This window comes from Pipra filicauda, unplaced genomic scaffold (assembly GCF_003945595.2).
Source record: "Pipra filicauda isolate LSUMZ 115617 unplaced genomic scaffold, ASM394559v2 scaffold388_size762695_pilon, whole genome shotgun sequence".
NCBI lineage: Eukaryota > Metazoa > Chordata > Aves > Passeriformes > Pipridae > Pipra > Pipra filicauda.
In genome coordinates, this window is record NW_024104518.1 from 419574 (window position 1) to 442196 (window position 22623).

A 22623-nucleotide genomic window follows, 5' to 3' on the forward strand; every position below is an offset into this window, starting at 1 on the left:
TGAGTCCCTTGTAAGACACTACTACAAACCTCTCCAGGCTGTTTGCTCCTCAATTCTCCTCCTCAGCAGCAAATCCAACTGCCAGGAGTGACATCAGCACCCATGGAGGTGAGAACAAAAACACTGCACCTTCACCCCTTTGCTAATTGCCAAATCACAGTGCGGGGCCAACACCAACAAAAGGCATCAAATAGGCTGGGGAGTTATTCAGCCTGTAAAATTATTGTTATTCTTCTTCTTTCTGGGATGGGACTGCATTAGGATTGCGGAAATTCAAGTTCAAACAGAGACGAGGAAGACAGGGAAAGCTTTATTAGATTCCAGCCTCACCATGTGGCAGCTGGTTACAGGAGAACAACTGGTGGGCAGGGGAGGTTTCCAGCATGCACAGGTGGGTGAGAAGGGCAAGGCTGTATTCCAAGCACGAGCTTGGCTCCAGGGCAGGGCATGCACATGGGATGCAGGTGCTCAGCAGGCTCCAGAAGTGTGCAGGGTCTCTTGAACATGCATTTTGCTGAAGCTGAAAGTTTTATCAGAGAGAGAAGATAAGTGTGATGCGAGTAGGACCCCTCTGAGAGGGGCTGTTGCCATGGGAGGCACAACATGCTTTGGATACAGCCTTGGTGAGAGCGGGGTCAGGACAGGCCCCGTGATCCAACATGCCTTGGAGAGGGGAACATGGAGCTCCTGCCCACAGCCAGGTGAAGGAAGGTGGGAGGTCCCTGCAGGGCAAGGCTCGTGTCCCACAGGGGAACCTGCACACACAGTCAGTCAGTCAGTGCCCAGTGCTCCCTCACTCACTGGGAGCCTTTTGCTTCCTGTGGCTCCTTGTCCAGACTTAGGGCTGGACAGAGCAGCAGCTCTGAGCCCTGGGAGAAGGAGCTCCAAAAGAAAATGTGGGAAAGAACTTGGCATTTAGGCTACTTCAAGTACTAGTCAAACCCAGCTTACCCATTTGTTCGATTTATTGAACTTCAAAGAGGTGCACGCTAAAGCATTAAGATTTACTGGTTTGGATTCCTCTCTGTACAAGTTCTTTCAACCAGCTTGAATGCACGAGGCTTTACAGATAGAAGTGCTGAAATACAGGATAAAACAAATCTAAACTCCAAATCACTCCATGAAGAAAAATTGTAGAAAATAAAAAAACAAAAAGAAAACAAAACAAAACAGAAAAACCCAAAACCAAACCAAAAAAAAAAAAAAGGAAAAATAAAGAAAAAATCCAACAAAAAACTGCAGCACTCCTCAGGGAAGGGACAGACTGCACGAGAAGGAACACAAAGGGGTGGAAGGCAAGCTAGTGTAGTCTCTGCCAAAAGCTTCTCTGTGCTGGCTGCTCATGGGATGGAGTTCAAAAGATCCTTGAGGAAGCTGTCGGGGTCATTGATTTCTGACAAGAGTCCTTTAAACAAAAGAAGACAAGACAGAAGAATTAGATCCAAAACACTGCTTCTCCTGCCCACACTGAGGATTTGTGCTGGGCATGTGTAAGTAAGTCACTAAGGACAGCTGCAATCTTATTTTAAGTCTGGATACAACGAGGATAAAAAAACCCTTGTTGGATTCATGAGCAGAAGGGAGGGACTGAAATGTGTGCATTAAATCCATACGGCACTCGCTCTTGTGCAGCTACAGGGATCCTGCTATGCTCCATACATTGAACAGGAAGAGACCTGAGGCACAACTCTTGACAGAAGTAAGAACAGCTTCTCTGCATGTTTTCAGCATCTCCTGACTCCTGGGGGTACCAAAATCCCTTCAGCAGGAACACTGGATGCACCCAACTGCTGCCTCCAGTGCATGGTCACATCTATTTATCAAACCACACACCCCTCAAAACACCTTCAGGCTCTAAGTCTGTATGTTTAACAGAGCAGGGGGAGGACCTGCAGGATCAGCTGGGAGAGAATTTCCTGTCTGGGGATGCTCAAGTGCGTGTCCCAACTGTTTCTGAGATAGTTTAGGACTGCTGGTGTCTCCGCTCTCCCTGTCTCATCCAAACAAGCTGCAGCAGTGTCAGGAATGCTGCTGTCTCCAGTCACGAGTTGCACGAGGCAGCCTATAAAAGGGAAAGCACACACTTACCAGCCACATCCAAAAACTCAGAAAACGTTTCCACTGGCATGAACTCCTCCTGGAAGGTTTTCAGGGCCTTGTCTGCAGCTTCGTGTATTGGCATGTCGTTGTGTCGGATGAACTCAGCGAGAGAGTAGGACCAGCCTCCCTCTGTGTTACTGGTAGGCACCTTCTGAGAGGGGAACAGGAGACCAAATCAGTCTAAAAAATAACTATTTAAAACGGTAACTGCAAACCCTGCTGCCTTCTCCTGTTGCTCCTGGACTTGCATGCCCTGCCTCTTGCAAACACACCACAGAGAACAAGTTATCCCATGTGTGACTTGACCATCTTCTTGTACAGAACGAAACAAGGTCACAGGCATTTTCTCACATCAACTACTTAACATTCTTTAGAAGCTGCAGTTTTTTTCTTGTGGATGCCCCTTCCTCCTACCTTACCCAACAGTTTCCCTTGGAATGTTCCTGTTTCTATGAACAATGAATAGGAAAAATAAGCAAATACACAATACAGGAGTGCTGCCAACTGGCAAAGTCTCTCAATTCTTCAGATACTGAACTGCAAGGGGTACAATAAGCACAGGCAGCTTCCTGCGGCCTTTATGCTCTTACAAGGTAAAGAAGAAAAAGGAAGAAGGAAGAAATTCCTCCCTATGAGGGTGGTGAGGCCCTGGCACAGGTTGCCCAGAGAAGCTGTGGCTGCCCCATCCCTGGAAGTGTCCAAGGCCAGGTTGGACGGGGCTTGGAGCAGCCTGGGCTGGTGGAAGGTGTCCCTGCCCATGGCAGGGGGAGGAAGAAGATGGGCTTTAAGGTCCCTTCCAACCCAAACCATTCTTGTGATTCTGTGAAGTTTTGTGTTTACAAGGATCTTGGAAAAAGGGGCTTCAAAGTTTGTCTTCTATTTCAAATTCCTGTAGTTGCACAGGTTAGAAAGCTGAGATAGAAGAATTCCAGCTGATACAGATGAATTTCCAGGTTTTCCTTACCTTGAACATGTTGTAAATGAGATCGACAAGCGCCCAGAAGAGCAGGCCAGAGCGGTACGTTGCATATTCCTTCACTGCCTTATCTGCCAGTCTGGAAGACAAGAAAATCAATCCGGGAGTTGATCCCTTTATTATGTTTTGTAACCCATCTGATGAATAGCACAAAAGCTGAAACAGCCAAATAACCCATCAATAACACCATGGGAACAGCTCTGAGTGAGCTTTGCTGTGTCCTCCTGGACATGAAACAAACACTGGGCACCCGAGAGCTCTCTGTGCAACCATTCCTAAGGCTGGGAAGGCTCTTTACTCCAACTGTGCCTGGTGTAACTAGAGCAGGTCTGCCAACAAAACCTTATTTCACAGGAAGGAAACAATCACAGAGAGAAGTGGAATTGTGACTGCTAAGACTATGTAGAAAGTCAACAGCAAAGTAGGAAAAACAATTTACAGCCTTTGTTTGTGTGTTCACTACTTGGAGAACAGCAGATTCCTGAAGGAATATCTAGGATTCAGACACAGTCAGTGTCCATGTCAGAGAACATAATTTTGCTTCTAAACCACAAAAGTGTTTCTGAAAGACTCTGAGGAAAAATCCTTTAAGAAATGGAGGAATTTCCATTTAATATCTTCTTGGTTATTCTCTCACCAGCAAAGGACTTCTCTTGGAAATCCAGCATCTGGCTGCAGGAATGCTCCAAAAGGTGCAGAGCAGTGCTGGGATAACAGCTCCAAAGTTTACAGGATTAATCACAAACAGGTTCTGGCAAGGTGGAACCTCCTGCCAGCAGCTCTAATGGTTTTGGAATTTTCTTGCATGTGTTTCTCAGGTACATCTGCCCCATCACATGCTACTTCCTGCTTAACACTTAAAAGCTTTGGAAAAATAAAAAGCCCTTTTTTATGCATCCAGAACCAGCTCAGCTACTGCTGCAGCAGGTCAGCACCACAACAGGGCATCCTGATCACGGCCCAACTCCAATTGGCCACAGGTTGGGGTTTGTTTGAGGGAAATGAACATTTTTGGCTCTTATTAAAGGCTACATTTGTGTGTCTGTCCTTAAAACAGACATTTTAGTAGGTGGCAGCCTGCTCAGGCAGCTAAGCTTAATTATTTAAAGGAAAATCAATTAGTAAAGGTGACTAAATTTTCACGGGAGGAACAGCAACTTAGAGCGAGGCTAATTCTGGCCTCCCAAATACTGCAAGACAGGCTCTCTTTTTATGTGAATGGTTTTGATCTAATTGGAGTCTGGTCCTTTAATTGAAAACTAAAAGGCCCTTGTGGGTTAAGGCTGGTAGTTACCTTCTGGAACAGCTATTTCATGTAAGAGCTGTTGCATTTCATTCCTGTGAGCTGGTTCAGCTCATCAGGTGCACAGGGATTGCCAGCAGAAAGCCAGACATGGACACTTGGGAATATTTTAGAAAGGTCATGGTCAGGAGCAAAGGTTAAAAAAATCAAAAGGGTATTTTCCTTCCAAACTCCAGATGAAAGCTACATTGAAAAGTGTCCACAGGAGTTTTCAAGTTAGAATTCTTGGTTCAGTAATAATGAGCAGGTCACTTGATTCAGTTCTTTGGACCATTCTGGTAATTAGTTCTGTGTTTAAATAGAAAGTGTTTCTAAAACACAGGACGTGCTGAGCATCTCTCCCTTTGTTCTTGCAGACACCTGTGACACTGTCACTGCTGGTAGAGCCAGAAGCCATTTTTGGCTGGATTCTCCCCAGTTCTGTGTTACCCTGGCTGAGGAGCTGGATGGACTCCCTCCCCACAGGGAACGTGCAGGATTTGCTGCCTTCCCTTAAGTACAAGGGAACGCAGATTATTGCTGCATTTGCATATGATTTACGAGATTTTGGGGATCATGAGTTGATCCTCAGCTGCTTTGAAATGCCCTGTTGGTTCCTGTAGTGACTCCTCTCCATTGTCCCCGCACAGGTAACAGTGAGTCCTTGGGTCTCTCTAACCTTCACCCCCGTGTTCCCAGAATGGAGCTGCTCCCAGACATCCCCATCGAATGTGGAATGCTAATTTTAATCTTTCGCATGCAGACATGTTACTGTGGTGTCACAGCCACTGCCTCCTCTCTGCCTCAGACTACAAATTCAAGGTATTGGGACTTATCTGCAGAGCATTTCACCATCCATTGCTCTCTTCCTGATTTTCCACAAGAATAGATAAGCACAGACCTTGGAAATCAGAATTGCCATATTGCTATTTCTGAGAGCCTTTACCAGAGGAAGGCTTTGTGCTCTCTTAGTCTGCAGAGATTAAAGAAAGCCCTTGAAAAAACCTTAACATAATTCCCGAGCACTGTTTCTGAGTGCTCCCCTAAAATTCCAGAGCTTGGATGGTTTTGGAAGTTTTTTGCTGTGTCTGTTTCAATCAGCTTTTATTGCATAATGCCTGGAGAAGGAACAGTCGTTTACTGAGGGTTTAAAAAACACCAAACACCCACAGCAAACCCACTCAGGGGCTTTGTTTTCCCAGCCCACACCTTTGTGCCTAGTAAAACAGGACAACATCTCCTGGATCTGCTAAACCCCCTTTCCCAGAATTCAGGCAGGGAGGGGGAAATAGGAGACAGGTTGAGCTTGAAACTAGCACAGGGCTCTCTCCCTTTCCCTCTTCCAAGAGCATTGGCACGTGCTGGGTTGTATGTAACTACACTGTAATGACTTTATCAAACACATAATTAATGTCATCAGCATAAGAATGCCCTTTAAGGCGACTTAGAATAATAATGAATTGATCCCTAATTATGACAGCTATTTAAAATCATCTTTTCAGAAACTGGAATTCCCCTTCCCTTTCTGGAAATACGTGCCTTTGTCATGCAGGCACAGCCACTTATTCTTGTGCTTCAAGTGCCTGACAGCTGCTATTGATTTTTTTTCTTTTTTAAAAGCAATGGCATTTGATTTCTATTTCTATTTTCCTATTTGAGGGAGGCTGGTGCACTGATCAAAAGAGCACAGAAAGAGCTTCTTTAATAAGGCAAGCAGGGAGTGTTACAGCTCTGAGACAGCACACAGCAGGAGTTACTCCAGTGCTTCACTCAGAGGGAATAAGAATCTTCCCAACTTTTAGCTATACTCCTAGAAAAAGCATAGTTTCCATTGATCAGTTGATTGATCCACTCCAAAAACCACCCAGAATTAAATGCTCCTGCTCATACCAGCACTGGGATGTGGCTGCAGCCACTCCAGGCCGGACGGGGCTCGGAGCAACCTGGGATAGCAGAAGGTGTCCCTGCCCATGGCAGGGGGTGGTACTGGATGGGATTTGAGGTCCCTTGCAATCCAAACCATTCTGGGATTCTACAGCTCTGCAACTCTGAGCACGAAGCTACTCAGAAGGGTAAATATCTGGTGGTGTAACTACACACACTCCTTCCTTTTGCTCCCCATAAGCTGCAGGTGGCTCAGTGATAGTGACACGAGGGGCTCAGTGACAGTGACACGAGTGGCTCTCTGACAGCGACACGAGTGGTTCTGTGGTAGTGACACAAGTGCCTCAGTGACAGTGACACGAGGGGCTCAGTGACAGTGACACGAGTGGCTCAGTGACAGTGACACGAGGGGCTCAGTGACAGTGACACGAGTGGCTCTGTGACAGTGACACGAGTGGCTCTGTGACAGCCACATGAGTGGCTGACAGTGACAGTGACACGAGGGGCTCAGTGACAGTGACACGAGAGGCTCTGTGACAGTGACACAAGAGGCTCTGTGATAGTGACACCAGTGCCTCAGTGACAGTGATACAGTGGCTTTGGGGTGGTGACTGACCTGTTGGCCCCCCCTGGTGACACCACCCGTGCATGGGAGGTGACCAGGAGCCGTTTGAGGATCTCCACCCTCATGGATCTCCACTTCTCCGGGGGGGAGATGTGCAGTGCCAGCACCGTGTAGTAGTGGGGCCCGTCCACCTCGTAGGCACTCTCCACCCACTTCTCCTTGGGGTGCTCCAGGAAGCTCTGCAGGTTCTTCTCCTCCCTCGAAGTTGCTCGAGTTCTGGAACACAGGAAAAGCTTCAGCAGCTGCTCTGGCTCTGACAGGTTCATCTGCTGCTTCCCAGGAGCTTTAGGGCACTGTATCCATGCAGTCCTGCACAGGGAACAGCAGTGCCACCTGGGCAGTTTTGGCCCAAATTCATCCACTGGGTGAGGATTTGCTCCCAGTGGAGATACAAACCTAGCGACTCCTTTTCCTTGGAGAAGTTTGCAAGGCATCTGGCATTGCCCCAATAGAGTGTAATACATTACAGAGCTATTTCTCCTTTTTTTAAGCAAAAAATAAATGGAGTCAGGCCAGCAAGTTCATGCATTCGAGTTGTACCATTTCCATCAGACACTACATACGTGGCTGCAGCTCCTACAGCCACACCTGAGAATCCATTTATATTATTTATCTACTGCAAAAGCAATCCCTCAGATATACAGGCACTGGCCTGTTTTGTCAAACACAAAAAGATACTGTACTTAGTGCAAGCTTACATACATATTTTTTTTCCTTTCCCCTAGAGCTCCAGTCTTTTCAGGAGTTCCAACATCCCAGGACTAACTGTGTAAACTCTGCGTTCCAGCACACTTTGTGAAGATGGATCACACTTTCCCACATCTATTACTCTACTGCAGCAGGAAGAGGCTGCAGCCAGGTAGGACCTTTGATTTTACCTCCCTATCAGGTATAAAGCAGCATCCCAGCACATAAAACAGGATTGTGTGACCTTTCCATTTGCTGCATGATGCAACTGGCAGCTCTTTATTTTCTCCATTTAATATCAAAAACAGAATGCAGTTTTCCAGGGTTGCCCAGTGGGTTGAGGGCTCTCTGGTGCCAACAAGCAGCCAATGAGATGAAAAGAATAGTTTCACTTATCTGTCTCCCAAGGGACTGGGAAAACAATAGCACAGGGATCTGGAGATAGATATTAAAAATAATAGACAAATTGTATTAGAGCCAAAATGTTGATTAGTTCCAGGTAGGAAAGGGAGAGAGATTCCACTGCACTGCGTTTGGAGTAACCTTGAAGATGTGTGGATTTTAATATTTATACCCTCATCTAATTACTATTACTTACTACTCTAACTATTCAAATAAAAGATATATATGGGCAATCCATTTTTGCATGATCAGAACCAGCTCATGCATTCCAAAGCATTTGGGTGCCTATGGATCCATGTCATGCCAAAGCACTGTTTTATTGGTAAAAAATACTAATGATAATAAAAAAACAATAATTAAAAATATCAGGAAAATCTGATGGACCCGAACATGCAGGAGAATTCCAGTATGTCAAAACTGGAAACAAAACTGTGTTATTTTAATACCGAATAATATAATACCAGGGTTAAGTTTTCAGCTAACAATTACTTCACCATAGTGTCTCTTCTGTCTGCTCAGGAGAAAATTAAGCTGGCAGTGTTTCTTTAATCTAATAACCCTGTTGCTCACCCCAGAGGTAATAATTACATCTAGAATGGAAAGAGAAGCTAATTCCCAATTGCTTTTACTCAATAGATTCCCTGTTATCCTGCATGTCCAGGCAGCAACGCCTCACTCCAAACAATGTAAATCCCTAACAACCTACTTAAGATGTGCAATTGGGTTCCTCCTAAAACTTTTGTGTGATTTCCCATCTTTCTTGCCACATACTCGTAACAAAGCCCAGACTGCAGCACTCAAAGACCTTTTTGAGACTAAGAGTGAAGGCAGAGGTTGTTGCTAAGTGAAGGTACTGACGTGTTGAGGACGTAGAGCACCGTGTGGATGATGTAGGGGATGAGGTGGATGTTGCTCTCCCTTCCTCCCCCTCCAGTGTCTATGCTGAAGGATTGCTCCATGGCAAACCGCAGAAAGAGCAGTTTGATGTCATGGACGTTGAGCTGGTAGGTGGGTTCCCGCTGCCCCGTGCACTCCTGGAGGTACGTGTTGTGCCTAGAAAACAGCAGGAAGGGCTCCTTTAACAAAAACCTTAATAGAAATCCTTCTGCCACAGCACAGCTCTGAATCTGAGCAAGTATTTCACAGAAACAGAGCTTTAAAGAATGAACAGGCTATAAAAATGCAGCCCCTGCTACCTTGGATTAACCTCCCCAAAGGGAGGCTCTCTCAGCTTACTCTTACTCTGGCAAATCCAATTCCATGTGCAGACACAAATACACTCACCAATACTCTTTCCTCATGCCCAGGGTCTGGGATACAGTTCCCCAACTGATATGCATTCAAGATGTTACCACCCCTGATTTCACAGAATCATAGACTGGTTTGGGTTGGAAGGGGCCTTAAAGCTCATCCCATCCCACCCCCTGCCATGGGCAGGGACACCTTCCACTAGCCCAGGTTGCTCCAAGCCCTGTCCAACCTGGCCTTGGACACTTCCAGGGATGGGGCAGCCACAGCTTCTCTGGGCAGCCCGTGCCAGGGCCTCCCCACCCTCCCAGGGAAGGATTTCTTTCTATTATCTGATCTAAACCTACTCCCTTTCAGTTTAGGAATTTCTAATGTGACTGTACAAACCCAGCACAAGGTGGACCAGAATCCTGACAACAAAATCCTGATCTTCATCTGCTCCAGGTAAGAGGTGAGGTACCTCACTACCATCCAGCAGAGGTTTGGAAACCTACATTAGGGAATCTCTTGGTGTCAGACAGGTTTCTTTTGTAAAGCAGGGGGTCTCTGGGCCACAAATTAATCAACACTGTTACTGCAAACTGCATCTTCAGGAGTAACTGAGGGCAAAGGAGGTAATGAAATTATTTATTTATATGAAGTCAAGAAGCAAACAAACACCTGCACTTTTTTAGGAGATCCACTCTAGATAGCAGAACCTGAAATGGCTCAGTTTTACTGACTTAGCTGCCACCACCCTTGATTCCTTGGTTTTAAACGAGCCTCTGTGGCAATGTACTGACTCACCTTCCCAAATGCAAACCAGCTGGAGAAAAAGCTTTCTGTACTCACCGTGCTAAGCACGTAGCAAAAGCAGACTCTGGCACATGAGGTCCCCAGACTGGCAGGAGCCCATTGCACTTGGTGTTGGCATTTTGCAGGGCTGCACTTTCCCATTCCTCACGGCCCCGAGCGAGTCTGCATGAAGAGAGAGAGCCACACCCAGGCAAGTTAGAAGGATGCAAAAAAACCATCCAAAAAATGACAATTCCACAGCTTCTTTAAATTATGGACTTCACTCTCCAGTGTCCAGGCCTGACCAATATTAAAGCAGCCCACAACAGAGAAGCCTGTGGCTGTAAAGATCAACAACTAAGCAAATCCATCTTGAGTTCCAAGGTCAAGCGCCATGATCCTAAACTGCCCTGGAAAAGAAGTTGAGCCCCCAATGACCAGAACGTACCTCACAGCTGCAAGGTGACAGTCGTAGTGGACGATGTTGAAGTGAGAGACTGTGCTGTACCCTTGTTGTTTTCGTGGTTTGTTCTCAAACTCCTCAAGTGCCACACGCTTGGTGAAGGTGTAAATTCCCAGGACTTTGGTGGGCTGCAATGACAAAACACAGTTGTCTTCAAAATCATTCACTTCTGCAACAGCTCACATTTTGTGCTGTTTTGACACTGTACTAAATTTAACCTCTCTCAGTCCCAACCTCAACAGATGTTTTTCCAGCTTTCACTGAAAGCACTTCAAATTCCCAACCACCTCTGGAATTACTGATCTTAAGAACCAAACCTGAAATTTCCTCATCTCTGTGCCAAAATCCCAGCCCTTGTGCAGCCAGATACTGACTGGCAAGTCCCCTCAGCTGGTGAGAGGGCTCTGAAAAGGCATCTCTCTGTAACTGGAACCTGCATCTTCCATTGCCTGGAACTCGTGTCTCCCATCGCCCAGAACTTGCATCTCCCTTTACCTGGAACTTGTATCCCTCCCGGCAGATGCAGCAGGTCAGACCTGGCTCTTCTATCAGCTCCTCCATCTGTTTCAGCAGCGCAGTCTTGGTCACTACCTGACCCTTCTCATTTGTCTGGAAGAGAGAAAAGCTCAAGTAGGTTAAAAAGAACGATGAGCACCACCATCCCCACCACTGGAACTGGAATGCCCATCTTGTGTTTACTCTCCCAGGTGAACTGGAGGCTTGAGCTCTGTGATGTTTGTCAATAAATCATTTCACACAGTTCCTTGTGTGGCACTTTTAGCAAGACAGAAAGAAAAGGCCATGAGATCATCAGTTTGCTGGCAGTGCCACCAGACATTACCGTCATCCCCAGAGTGCCCAGGGCCTTCTGCCTCATGGCCATGGCCATTCGCTTCTTCTCTGCTCGAGTCTCCTTGCGGGCAGCGTCGATCTTCTTGTTCACCTCTGGGTGTTCCCTCAGTGCCTCCAGCAGATTCTCTGCCAGCGTCCCGATCCCCTCGTCACTAGAAACCTGCTCCAGCTTGTGCAGGTTGGTAATTGAGTCTGTTCCTATTAGCACCTAATGGGGATGGAAGCACAGCACTTTGTTCAGGAAAGGGGTGCCCAGGACAGTGGCTGTCCCCTCTAATCCCACCGTGACAACTGGGCAGCAGCACTGAGCTGCAACAACCTTTGGCAAGTGTCTTCCTTCCCTTTTTTATGCTCCTACATTATGAACCTGGGCCCTAAAACTGTGTATGAGACTGGGGCAATTTGCCTCTCCACTGGTTGTCACTAAGAGCTCAGATGGGAATGTTGGATGAAACATTTGTTCTATTTTGTGCTATGACATTGTGTTGATGTCTTAAAACAACAAGCAGGCCCCTAGAAGCTTATCATTACTATGTAGTTCACAGTCCTAAATTACCTTCTCTTCATACTGGTGTGTAAATCTCACACATAAGGAAATATTTAAGCATAGGAAAATCTTTAAGTCAAAATCTCTGACTCTTCCAGACTAGCAGATGACACTTGAAGCTGGTGTGTCTCTCCAAGCCCAACAAAAATCAGCGTAGAATCAACTCCCATAGAAATTAATCCTCAGGTACAGCCACAAAAGCAGAGTAACAAGCCAGCCATGTCCTCCTTGCCTTCCAAAGAGCCCCCTCACCTGTGTTGCAGGGTGCTGCGTCGCCAGTCCTCGGAGCAGGCGCAGGATAAAAGGAAGTGCAGGTCGAGATAAGAACTTCTTCCATATGTCTGCATCCAAACTGCACAGAAAACAAGAGGCAGCAGCTGAAGGACAGTCACCATTCCCAAAAGAGGCTTGGCAGCCACCCAGCAGCACAGCTCATGGAGCAGAGGCTGCAGGAAAGACAAGCTCCTTTCCCCTTGTGTCGCTCCTCTGCTAATTAACGAAGTGACATTCCCATTCCCACTTCCAGGCTGTGCATACTGGTAGACACAGTGTCAGCTCTGAGCCTTGAGATTTATGTTCATGAGTTGGCCCTTCCAGCAAAAGCTCTGTTATGGTGCAATGGGAGGGAACAGGCAGGAAACACAAGTACTGTGATATCCAAGGAATCAGCTCAGATGGGTATAAAACAGGAAGATTTCAGGCTTTTTAGCCCATCCTTATGTGCATTGTCTCACCAGACCTGCTGCACCACAGCTGTTCCAACTCTAAATGGGGACTTACTAACAGCTTCCTTGGAAGATTGTGGTGATGGAATGAGAGAAGCACGTTCAGGATAGTCTCACAGAGTAATCACATACATTAAGTAGTGTCTCTTACTTCTTTGCACTGGGAATGTGCTTTTTCATGTAATCCAGGGCATTCTGTGTAATTCCCTTCTGCAGGATGAGATCTTTCAGCTGATGGCCATTGCTGTTGTTCTTTATTCCTGCTGCTATTTTACAGAAGCAGTCCAGGAAAACTTTATCATCTCCACTGTGCTCCTCATCATACCTGAATAAAGAGAAGAAATGGTAACTTGGAGGCTCTCCAAAAACCCCTGCCTGTAATTCTCAGCACATTATTGCTGAATGATGTACCTACTCCAGTTCAGAGACTCAGAAAAGCTACTCAGACCCCTATCACCTCAGAATATACCCCGAAGACCTATTTCTCATGCTAAAGTGCACACATTTCTTATAAAAATGGCTTAGAAGTTAAACAGCAAATTAAGCTTAAGGCATCAGGAATCTCTGAAGCTTTGCATTACACTGAAGTAAGAATCAATGAGGAAAAAAAAAGGGACAGCCATGTCAGTATGACTGATTTCACATGCTTTTAGCTGAATTATGAACAACATACTTATCAAAGTTACAGTAGGGCTTGAATCGATCCACCAGGATCTGCATTTTCTCCATCTCCCCGAAGGACAGGTACGGGATGATCCGTAACAGGCCCTGCAGGACACTGAGGTTGGAGCGGACAAAAGTGCTGTTAATCTGGTCCAGCAGCATCACCAGCTGGTCCTTGTCACCCGTGAGGAGGAGGCTGCCCTGCGAAGGAAGAAGAGAAGGATTTATGTTCAGGAATAAATCTACAACCCTCAATAAAATCCTCACTAGCTGTGAGTTTTGAAGGATTACAGGTCTAGTCCCAAATAAAGGCAGCCTGATGAAGAACAAAACCCAGCCTCATTCCCAAAGATCTTGTGGAATGGCTGTATCAACCCCTCAAGCTGACACTTGACTTATTCCACCTACTGTTAAAGCATTTTCCAGTCAAAGTCTAATAATTCCAACCCAAAGGACATCAGATTCCTATCCTCCCATAGTTTCAAAAGGTGAGTGAGAAACTCTTTTCGTTCTCAGTCTAGCTGAGATACAATTTTATCCTCAACTAGCTGGAAAATCAAACACATTTTTAACACATACAAAAACACGGCCAAGCTGTGTCTTTTCTTGTCTGACTCTGGCCTGTGGCCCAAAGCAGGAAGGAAGGGATCCAAGCAGTGCCCAACAACCCCCACTCCGACTGTGCAAGACTCAGCCTAAAGAAGCCTCATAGTGCTTTTGGTTCAAGGCTCTCCTCATGCCCCTCCTCCAAGGCCTGCTAAGACATGCCAGTGTAACAAGGGTTAGACGCCCTGTGAACACTCCTCTCCAGCTCCTGCAGCTCAGCATCCCTGTAATCAGATTATATGGAAGCCCTGAATCCCAAACAACATTTGTATTTGTGCACAGAGCCCCAGGCACTCACCTTGTCCTCGCTCAGAGGTTCTGCATTGGATTCATCCAAAATGATCTCCATTATACTGAGCACTTGCTCTGCCACAGCTGCTCCTCCACTGTCCTTACTCTCCTGCTCAGCCACCAGAGCCTGGAAAAGATGGAAGGAGTTAGTGGAACACCAGCAGCAACTAGTTTAAAGAGATGGCAGCAGTTAGAGAACACCAGCATTAACTGGTTTAAGACAATGGCAGCAGTTAGAGGAACACCACCAGTAACTGGTTTAACTGACCCACATGCTCCCAGCCACTAACAGATCAGGAATGTCTAACATATAATTTGCAGTGCCATCACAGCAATATTTAAGATCTCTTGTAGTTGTCTTAAGGCAGTGCGGCAGAAGTAGCTTAAATTCATTGGAGTCCATGGAAAACAGTTTATGGAAGCCCAGGTTGTCCTTACCAAGTTCAGAGTTCCCAGCATCACATTCAAAGTATTCATCTCTGGCTTGACCAACTGCTGACGATTTATTTTCACCTTCACACAGTAACTAAACAGCTTTAACAGCACCTACAAAATACAGAGAAGGGATTCTCTATGGTACCTTCAAAATGAGCAGGAGAATTTTGCTGCAGCTAAAAGTACCCATAATATACCTGATTTCCAAACTTGTGGGGTAAAGTACAAGCCAGATTTTTACAGCAATATAATTCTTAGCACAGCTTTGGTTTTCAGGTAAGGTCAAGGCAGAAAATAATCACCAGCGAGACAGGATTTAGTCTTACCAACTCCTCAGCTTTGACACACCAAGTATTTGTAAGGAATTGTTAAACAAGAGGAACAGGAGAGGCAAAGAAAGGATTTCTCAGGTTTTCATTCAATAATGAATTGAAACCTCTGCTCCAACACAAGGCAGACTGTTTAAACTTCACTGTGGCATTTTGCATTGTGTAACTCCTGACCCCCCAGAGCCAAAGCTGGGACTCACAGTTAAGAGGTGTCGGCCTTGTTTGAAGTCCTTGATCCCAGTCAGTCTGTTGAGCATGCACTCCAAGCCTCCACACGGGGCCATGACTCCTGCCATCTTATAAACTTCTTCCTCATCCTCCTCTTCATCTACAGGACAGACATAAATTGTGAGGAGGGGAAGCAGCCACAACGTGAAAAAAACATGCAGCACACGGCAAAGAGTGAAGGAAAAATGGAGAGTACAACAGAACACATCTATCAGCAGTTCAAGTCACTTCAGTTGTACTGAATTTGAAAAGAATTAAGAGCAGGAATACGAAGAAGGGCTGGGAAGAATGGTCCCTGTGCCATGCAAGTGTTCCCATTTGAAGCATGTCTTTAAAGCCTTGTTAAAACCCTCCTTCACTTAAGGTGAAGCAGGTAAATGCAGCAAAAGCAGCATCAATCAACGTTAAGCTCACTGCTGTGAGGATAATGTCATTGCTCTGCAGAGAACTCAGATTTCAAATCTAATCCCAGCTTTCAGCAGACAAATGCCTTACCAGTGGTGGAGTCAAGAGACTCGATGAATTCCTCCGTTGCATCCCCCAGTAACCCCCGCATGCGGTAAATGATCCTCATCGGCTCCCCCTGCAAGAGCAGAGCTTTATATTAATCATATCTCTCTGGGCACTTATAGACAAGTTTGATTCTCATTACAGTATGTAACAGACACCCCAGCCTCAGTTCTCCTTCTCCTTCCCTGACACAGGGAAATCTTTCACTCCCTCATTCTCCCCTCACTGAGATGAATTAAAAACAACAGTAAAGCCACCTGCAAAAACATCAATAACTCATCCATTGGTCTGTCCAGCTTTTCTTGGCACTGCCAATTAATTGACAGGCTGGTAATAAACAGCCTCTTCCTCCTTACATCTCCTCCAAGTTTCTTTTGACACGAATGAAAGATGTAGCCAAGGAAAATGGGTTCATCTACAGATAAATGCCTGCTTTCCATGGCAACCTTTCCTCTGAGGGTATGGCACAGCATATCTGGGAAATACAGAGAATAGGCACAGCCTAAGAAATGAAGCAGGACAGGTTAATTGGGTGAATGCTTTCATACAGATAAAATCTGCAGTGATGGAAAATGGAAGAGGAGTAAAAAGCAATTTAATGAGCTTTCAGTAAGACAGTACATCACTAAAATGATACAGCCAAACAAGCTGTGCTTTTACCCTGGGAAAGGACTAGTTTTCCAGATGCATTTCCAGCTGGAAACACTTACAGTATATCACTAAACTTTCCATTTTTAATCCATAGGTCTGAATAAAAAGCAGAAAAGAAAAATCCCAGATTTGGGAGCAAGAGACCTTTCGAGAGAAAACCTGTCAGCGAGTGCGCTAAGCCTAATGTGGAATAAGCAGAGCTTAATGTCACAGCAAATACAGAACACAGGGAAAGCCCCGGGGGGAAGATCTGCTCAAAGGCCACGCTGGCGACCAGCAATTAACTCCACAGGGGCCCTGGTAAAATGGCAGATGAACAAAAAAAGCCAGTGAGAGACAAGGGAAACAAAAAGGGGCCTGAGGTTGCGTTCCTTGTGTGCCTGTCGATTCCCAGGGAACCGGAGCCGCGGCTCCGGGAGATGCTCACAAAGGAAGACAGATGAAAGCTGCTCATGCACAGGAATGCTGAGCAAAGTCTGCCTTCACCATCAGTGCTGCATCCTGGGAGAGCTGCACAGCGGCTCCAGCCCAGCATCCCATGGAAACAGCACCTCGCTGCTCCCAGGGGCTGGGGCAGCACAGGGGATGATTTCCATCAGTGACTTGATCAGAGTTCACATCAGAACTCACAGATTGAGACCAACACATCACTTCCCTATCCCTACTACTAAAGAATTATCACTGGCACAAGTTTTGGGCTTGATTTTGCAGTACTGAAGGGGTTTTTACTGAAATAAAGCTGAATTTTTACTGAAATTTTACTGAAATAAACCTGTTCCCCATAGCACCATTCACTGAAAACAGGCATTTTGTTTGATTTCTTCCCCACAAATGGTTTCAGGAAACTGAGGTTCCAAAGGTGATTAGAACGCAGGAGGAAATGAAGGATGAACAAGAAATGTTGGGCAAATCAGGGGGTTTTATGATCTGAAGTGCCTCTAAAAACAGATTTGTAATGGGCAAGATTTAATTTGATGGTCTCAGTGGGAGTTTATTTTAGTGGCTACAAGAAAAGGAAGGGAAGAGCTTGTTTTGGACCACATCCACCTCTGGAACAAGCCTACTGTGACATGGTGGACTAGACTCTTGAGGCTGTTGGGTCCATTCCTTCATGTGAAAAACAGACAACACACACTACAAACAGCAAACTGGGAGGATGAATCTGTCAAGTGCTTTCCATAAGAAAATATGCAAATATGGAGAAACATTGGCTGTTCTCTGCATAAATAACTTGGGTTCATCACTGAAGCACAGACTGATGGAGCAACCTGGTGTCCCTGTCTGTACACACACATTAAACTGTCGTGTGCAGATGGAGTGTGGAACGTGCTTTGAAAGGCAGTGACAAAGTTCAGCTCTTTCCCCAAAGGAATCTAAGGAAGTTTGTTATCAGGAAGACAGTCTATATCTGATACACTACACAGCTCACCTGGGGAACACTATGTGCTTTTAAATCACTCATGTTGCAGGACTGTGCACAATCTATCCTAATAGAGCACCAAACGGTGCTGACCAATTATACCAATAAATTATATGCCAAAAAATAAATTTATTATACCAATAAATTATATGCCAAAAAAATGACTTGTGAGACTATGATTTTTCCCCCATTTTTTTGTTAGTATGAAGGACAGGTGCTTTCTGCTGTTAACATGTATAAAGAAAACACAAACCTCATTTGTGGGACACCACACCTTCCTGTAGACCTCAGCCACAGGCAGATCCAAACTGATTATCTTATTGTTCACCAAAAGCTGAAAAGGATAAAATAACAAGTGAAGAACAGGCTCAAGTTGCACTACCATCCCAGCTGCCCAAAAATGGTGTCCCCACACATCTATGCAAGAAATCCACATGTGCATCCTCACCTCCATCCCACTGTCATCCTCCAGCAGAGCCACCAGGTCACAGTCCTGACAGATTTTGTTCTTGATGTCCCTCATGAGTGGCCCAATGCCGGGTTCGTTACTGCTGTAGGGATTCCCTGGCATTCTGCCCTGTAAGAAGTCTTCCTGCTGAGGATCTTTCTCCAGAGTTACAAAGAACTCAGTGACTTCATTCTCTTCCTAAAGAACAGCAGCAGAGACAGAGTGAATGAGTTTTTTCCCAACTCCGATTCTGGTATTTTTATGGCAGCAAGTGACAGGATGTCCCTAAACCTTCAGTCCTTCCACCACCTGCTGTACATTCCACACATGTGGCACTCAGAGGATATCCAGGATCATTCAGTAACCAAATTCCTCAGGAAGAAACAATACTACTGATTCTGCTTTTTTGCACAGAGCATGTCACAGCAGGGAACCTGAACAGTGACCCCCCAAATGGGACACACTGGGATACAGCTCTGCACTGGCTAATAGTAAATCATGATTGTAGACACTGTTGCTCTTTGCCAAAATGCAAGGAACTCAATCTACGGTTGCTACAGGCGGATGGCGGTGATTTTTTCCCTCTATCATGAGATCCCACCTGGAATACTGTGCACAGTTCTGGTGCCCCCAACATAAGGGGAGGGCACCAGAGGAGGGCATGAAGTACCTGAGGGGACTAGAGCACCTCCCCTATGGAGACAGGCTGAGAGAGGTTGGGGCTGTTCAGAATGGAGAGAAGAAGGTTGTGTGGAGACTTCACGGCACCTTCCAGGATCTGCAGGGGCTTACAGGGAAGCTGGAGAGGGACTCTGCATCAGGAACTGGAGTGACAGGGCAAGGGGGAGTGGGTTCAGACTAAAAGAGGGGAAATTTAGGTTACATATTGGGAAGAAATTCTTCCCTGGTAGGGTGGGGAGGCCCTGGTACAGGCTGCCCAGAGAAGCTGTGGCTGCCCCCGGATCCCTGGAAGTGTCCAAGGCCAGGTTGGACGGGGCTTGGAGCAACCTGGGCTAGTGAAAGGTGTCCGTGCCCACGGTAAGGAATGGGATGGGCTTTAAGGTCCCTCCTAACCCAAACCATTCTAAGATTCTACTTCAGAAGTGTGAGTTTATAAGTGACCTCCAGCCCTCTCCACACTTACAGGGTAGATAATGCTGCACAGTCTCTCGAAGATGAAGACTGGAGTCCTGTAGTCATCAAGGCTGTAACGCTTTGCAGTCTCTATACACACTGCCATAAATGCTTTGGTTTCAGATTCTGTGCCTGCCAAGAAAAGGAAACATTAAAATGGACACAGGAGCCACTTTTATAGGTTCTATTTAGACTCAGCACACACAATAAATCCTTCTGCAATCAGCCCCACACTTTGGTGCTCTCTTCTTTTGTGTATCCACTCCATAAAAGATGAAAGGCTATTTATTGGTATGGTTATTACTAGGAAAAGCCTTTGTATGGATGGGCTGCAGTGAAACAGTCCCATAAAAAGGAGGAGGCTTAAATTCCTGAAAAATAAGAGATGACCATGAGTGTAATCTACCTTTTCTGTGCCAAAAGGAAATATTGGAAGCCATAAAACCCCCTCACTACAGCAGTCATTTAGGTAAGTTCTTTGTGTGGCTGTAACAATCTGCTTTTTCATCTTGGTTGACCCAAACATTGAATTTATGGAACAGAGGTAGTTTTACCTGTTGTCATATCCTCCAGCATCTCCAGGAGCATGTCCTGGGTTTCATCAATCAGCTTTGTCCTCTGTACCACCAGCTTCCTCAGACACAGGTACCCGTTCAGGACCGTGCCCACGAGGCGGCTCTTGAAGTGCCGTTTGATGGACTCCACCTCCACAAAGGAGGAGAGAAGACCTAGAAAGCAGTGAAAACTCAGCAAGTGGGAGAGAATTTGGTTCGATTTCTAAATTTCAAGGCAGCAAACAGGGCACAATATCATAAAAATTACTTCTTCCGACTCCCATTAAAGTTCACTCCTGTCAACCAAATGGCTGGAGGCAAAAACCCCGGCCTGGGAGAAGTGTCTTGTAAATTATAAAACAAGGAATAATAGTTTCTGGAATGAAGAAAGGGTCTAAGGAGCTTTCTAAGTGCTTGATACAAGATTCTGCACACTCTGGTATTTTTCTGTTGCAAGATATTTCAAAAGCAGATGATTGTTCCTCTTCTAATACTTAAGTGAGCTCTGATGATGTGACATGACTGATCAGTGACATCACCAAACTGGCCACTCCTATCATAAAACAAAGAATCAGCAAACACTCAGATTCTTTCCCATGACACACTGATCAACATGCTGCTTCTTGCAAGAAGCCAGGCTTTATGAATTAGTCCACTAATGTCTGAAGAATTTGGCACAGGATACAAAAAAGAATGACCTTGTTAAAGAAGTATTTCCATCCCCAACAAATTTTTGAAAAAAGTATACACCCTAGAAGATTAAAAAAAAAACTCTCATAGAATAGGTAGGTAGGAAACAACAGGCAGGAATAAAGCAGCAGTGTTTACAATGGTCTCAGGGACCGTGCTGTATAATAAAGTGAAATAATGAAGTTTGCTTACCACAGTTCAACTAAAAACTCAAACTGACCACACAAAATATGGAAAAAGCCATTTAGAGATTAAGTGCTAAACTGATGGCAAAAATCCAGTGTCGACAATTGCAACACAGTGAATCACATCTCTTTGAAATTCTGCTACATGTTGGTACAGAATAAGGATCACCCCAACCCTAATCCTGCTGCAGGACTCCTGTTGGTGCCACCAAATACCTGTGAGACTCTTCAAGGCATATCCCTGCTGCAAATCAGTGCTGAGTGTTGCTTCCTCCAAGGCAAGTAAACGAGCTATTTCCTGAAAACAATTAACATTATAGTTAATAGAAATTAGAGCAAGAAACTGCAATGCCAGTCATGATTGGTGAGTGTCTAACAGAAGGTGCAAAGGAACCCAGCACAGAAACAGAGCCAGTCACAGGGAAAGCAGAATTGCAACGCAGCAGTGGGGAGGGAAAGGGGATAGGAGGGAAAACCACTCCAAATAACCTCCTTATTTTTTCCCTGCACCTACCTACTACCACTGCTTGGCTCTGGTGGCCTCCATCATGGACTCAAGGCCACCACTGACATGGAAAGTGTTACCTGCCTCTTTGGAGTGCACCAGGGATCCCCACAGGAAACTCCCACCACTCTGAACACTGCAAATTAAATGTGCTGCTTCTCCAATAGGCTGTAATTCCCACTCCAGGAATGGCAGTACACCTAATCCTCCCCTGCCTTTAAAGGCTTTTGGAGTCCAGCCTTGCAGCTGGACAACGGCTTCCAGCTCAGAGTCGGTGCCAAGGCAGCGCAGCAATATCTATACCCCTCAGCAGAGCTGCCCCCAGAGAAGTTCATTAAAGTGCTGAGGAATTCTAAAGCTGGGGCTAAAACCTCTGTGGCTCCTTCTGTTCAGAGGTAACAGCACTGAGGTGTGAACTTCAAAACCCTGGCAGGGTCAGCAACAGGGCACTGAACAAAGAGATGAAGATTTCAAAGCAATAAAAGCCAAACTAGCAGGTCAGTTCCTCCACACAAGTCCACACCTTGGTGATGAGGCTGCCAATATAGGGCAGAACCCCCCTGGCTGCCAGGTAGACCTTCCAGTGGGCAGGTTTGATGAGTTTCTGGTAAAGGGCCAAGTACTCAGCAGCACATTCACCAGCAATGCTCAGCTCATCCAGGTAGCTGGGAAAGAGAAACACAAGCTGACAACCATTTCACAGTAACAAGGGGCATTCCAGCTTAAAGACACCATGGAAAGAAAGAAAAAGCCTCCAGAAATCCATCCTCCCTGTTGTCCTTCCTAACACCATCACTGATATTCATTACTTGCAGGATAAATTGGTATTTTGTCCCCAAAAGAGTTCCCCAACTGTGCTATAGCATCAGCTGGTTTAAGTTATGTCACAGGAACTGGAAGAGAGTTCACCTTATTATTTTGCTGTCCTAGAGGCAGAGAAAATGTTGTCCAAACAGCTGAACACCAACTGCTTAATTCTGGAGAAAGTACAGAACTGCAACAGCTTATTGCCAGGCAGCAAAAAAAAAAAAAGTCTCCCTAAATCTACACCCTCCCAGCTAATCAAGCCTTAAAATCCAGCTCAAAAAGACCTGTGAACCCAAGGTATACAAGGTATATACAGTTATAGAAGGGAGAGATGTAAGAAAGGCTGGAAGAAGGGAGAGATTCTCATGGGAACTAGAGAAGGCCAATCCTGGAGCCAAGTGTGGCAGCACAGAAATACCTGGTGAGGAGATCGAGGACCTGCTGCTTTCGGCTGGGGATGGTGGCCAGAGCCTCCACGATGGTGCAGGCAGCCTGTCTGGCAGCCTGTGTGGCAGGAGTGAACAGCACCTGGGGCAAGGGCAGGAAAATACCACAGCAGTTTGATGTGCACAGATAAACCAGTGATAGCTTATCAAAAAGGC

General features: G+C 45.8%; 1 protein-coding gene across 1 annotated transcript in view; it reads right to left on the reverse strand.

Annotated features, from left to right (window-relative positions):
• Positions 1 to 291: 291 nt before the first annotated feature.
• UBR4 (ubiquitin protein ligase E3 component n-recognin 4) overlaps positions 292 to 22623 on the reverse strand; it is a 57259-nt gene continuing 34927 nt past the window's right edge. Inside the window, exons 51-73 of the mRNA XM_027720551.2 lie at positions 22440 to 22549; positions 21738 to 21879; positions 20926 to 21007; positions 19835 to 20008; positions 19291 to 19412; positions 18147 to 18344; positions 17952 to 18032; positions 15613 to 15700; positions 15090 to 15217; positions 14564 to 14671; positions 14133 to 14252; positions 13239 to 13429; positions 12717 to 12890; positions 12093 to 12192; positions 11283 to 11501; positions 10937 to 11050; positions 10427 to 10569; positions 10036 to 10161; positions 8815 to 9009; positions 6859 to 7083; positions 3065 to 3155; positions 2089 to 2251; positions 292 to 1405 (exon numbers count right to left, since the gene is read on the reverse strand). Of these exons, the coding sequence (XP_027576352.2) occupies positions 1341 to 1405; positions 2089 to 2251; positions 3065 to 3155; positions 6859 to 7083; positions 8815 to 9009; positions 10036 to 10161; positions 10427 to 10569; positions 10937 to 11050; positions 11283 to 11501; positions 12093 to 12192; positions 12717 to 12890; positions 13239 to 13429; positions 14133 to 14252; positions 14564 to 14671; positions 15090 to 15217; positions 15613 to 15700; positions 17952 to 18032; positions 18147 to 18344; positions 19291 to 19412; positions 19835 to 20008; positions 20926 to 21007; positions 21738 to 21879; positions 22440 to 22549 (3159 nt within the window). The 3' untranslated portion in view covers positions 292 to 1340. The remainder of the gene's footprint in view (positions 1406 to 2088; positions 2252 to 3064; positions 3156 to 6858; positions 7084 to 8814; positions 9010 to 10035; positions 10162 to 10426; positions 10570 to 10936; positions 11051 to 11282; positions 11502 to 12092; positions 12193 to 12716; positions 12891 to 13238; positions 13430 to 14132; positions 14253 to 14563; positions 14672 to 15089; positions 15218 to 15612; positions 15701 to 17951; positions 18033 to 18146; positions 18345 to 19290; positions 19413 to 19834; positions 20009 to 20925; positions 21008 to 21737; positions 21880 to 22439; positions 22550 to 22623) is intronic.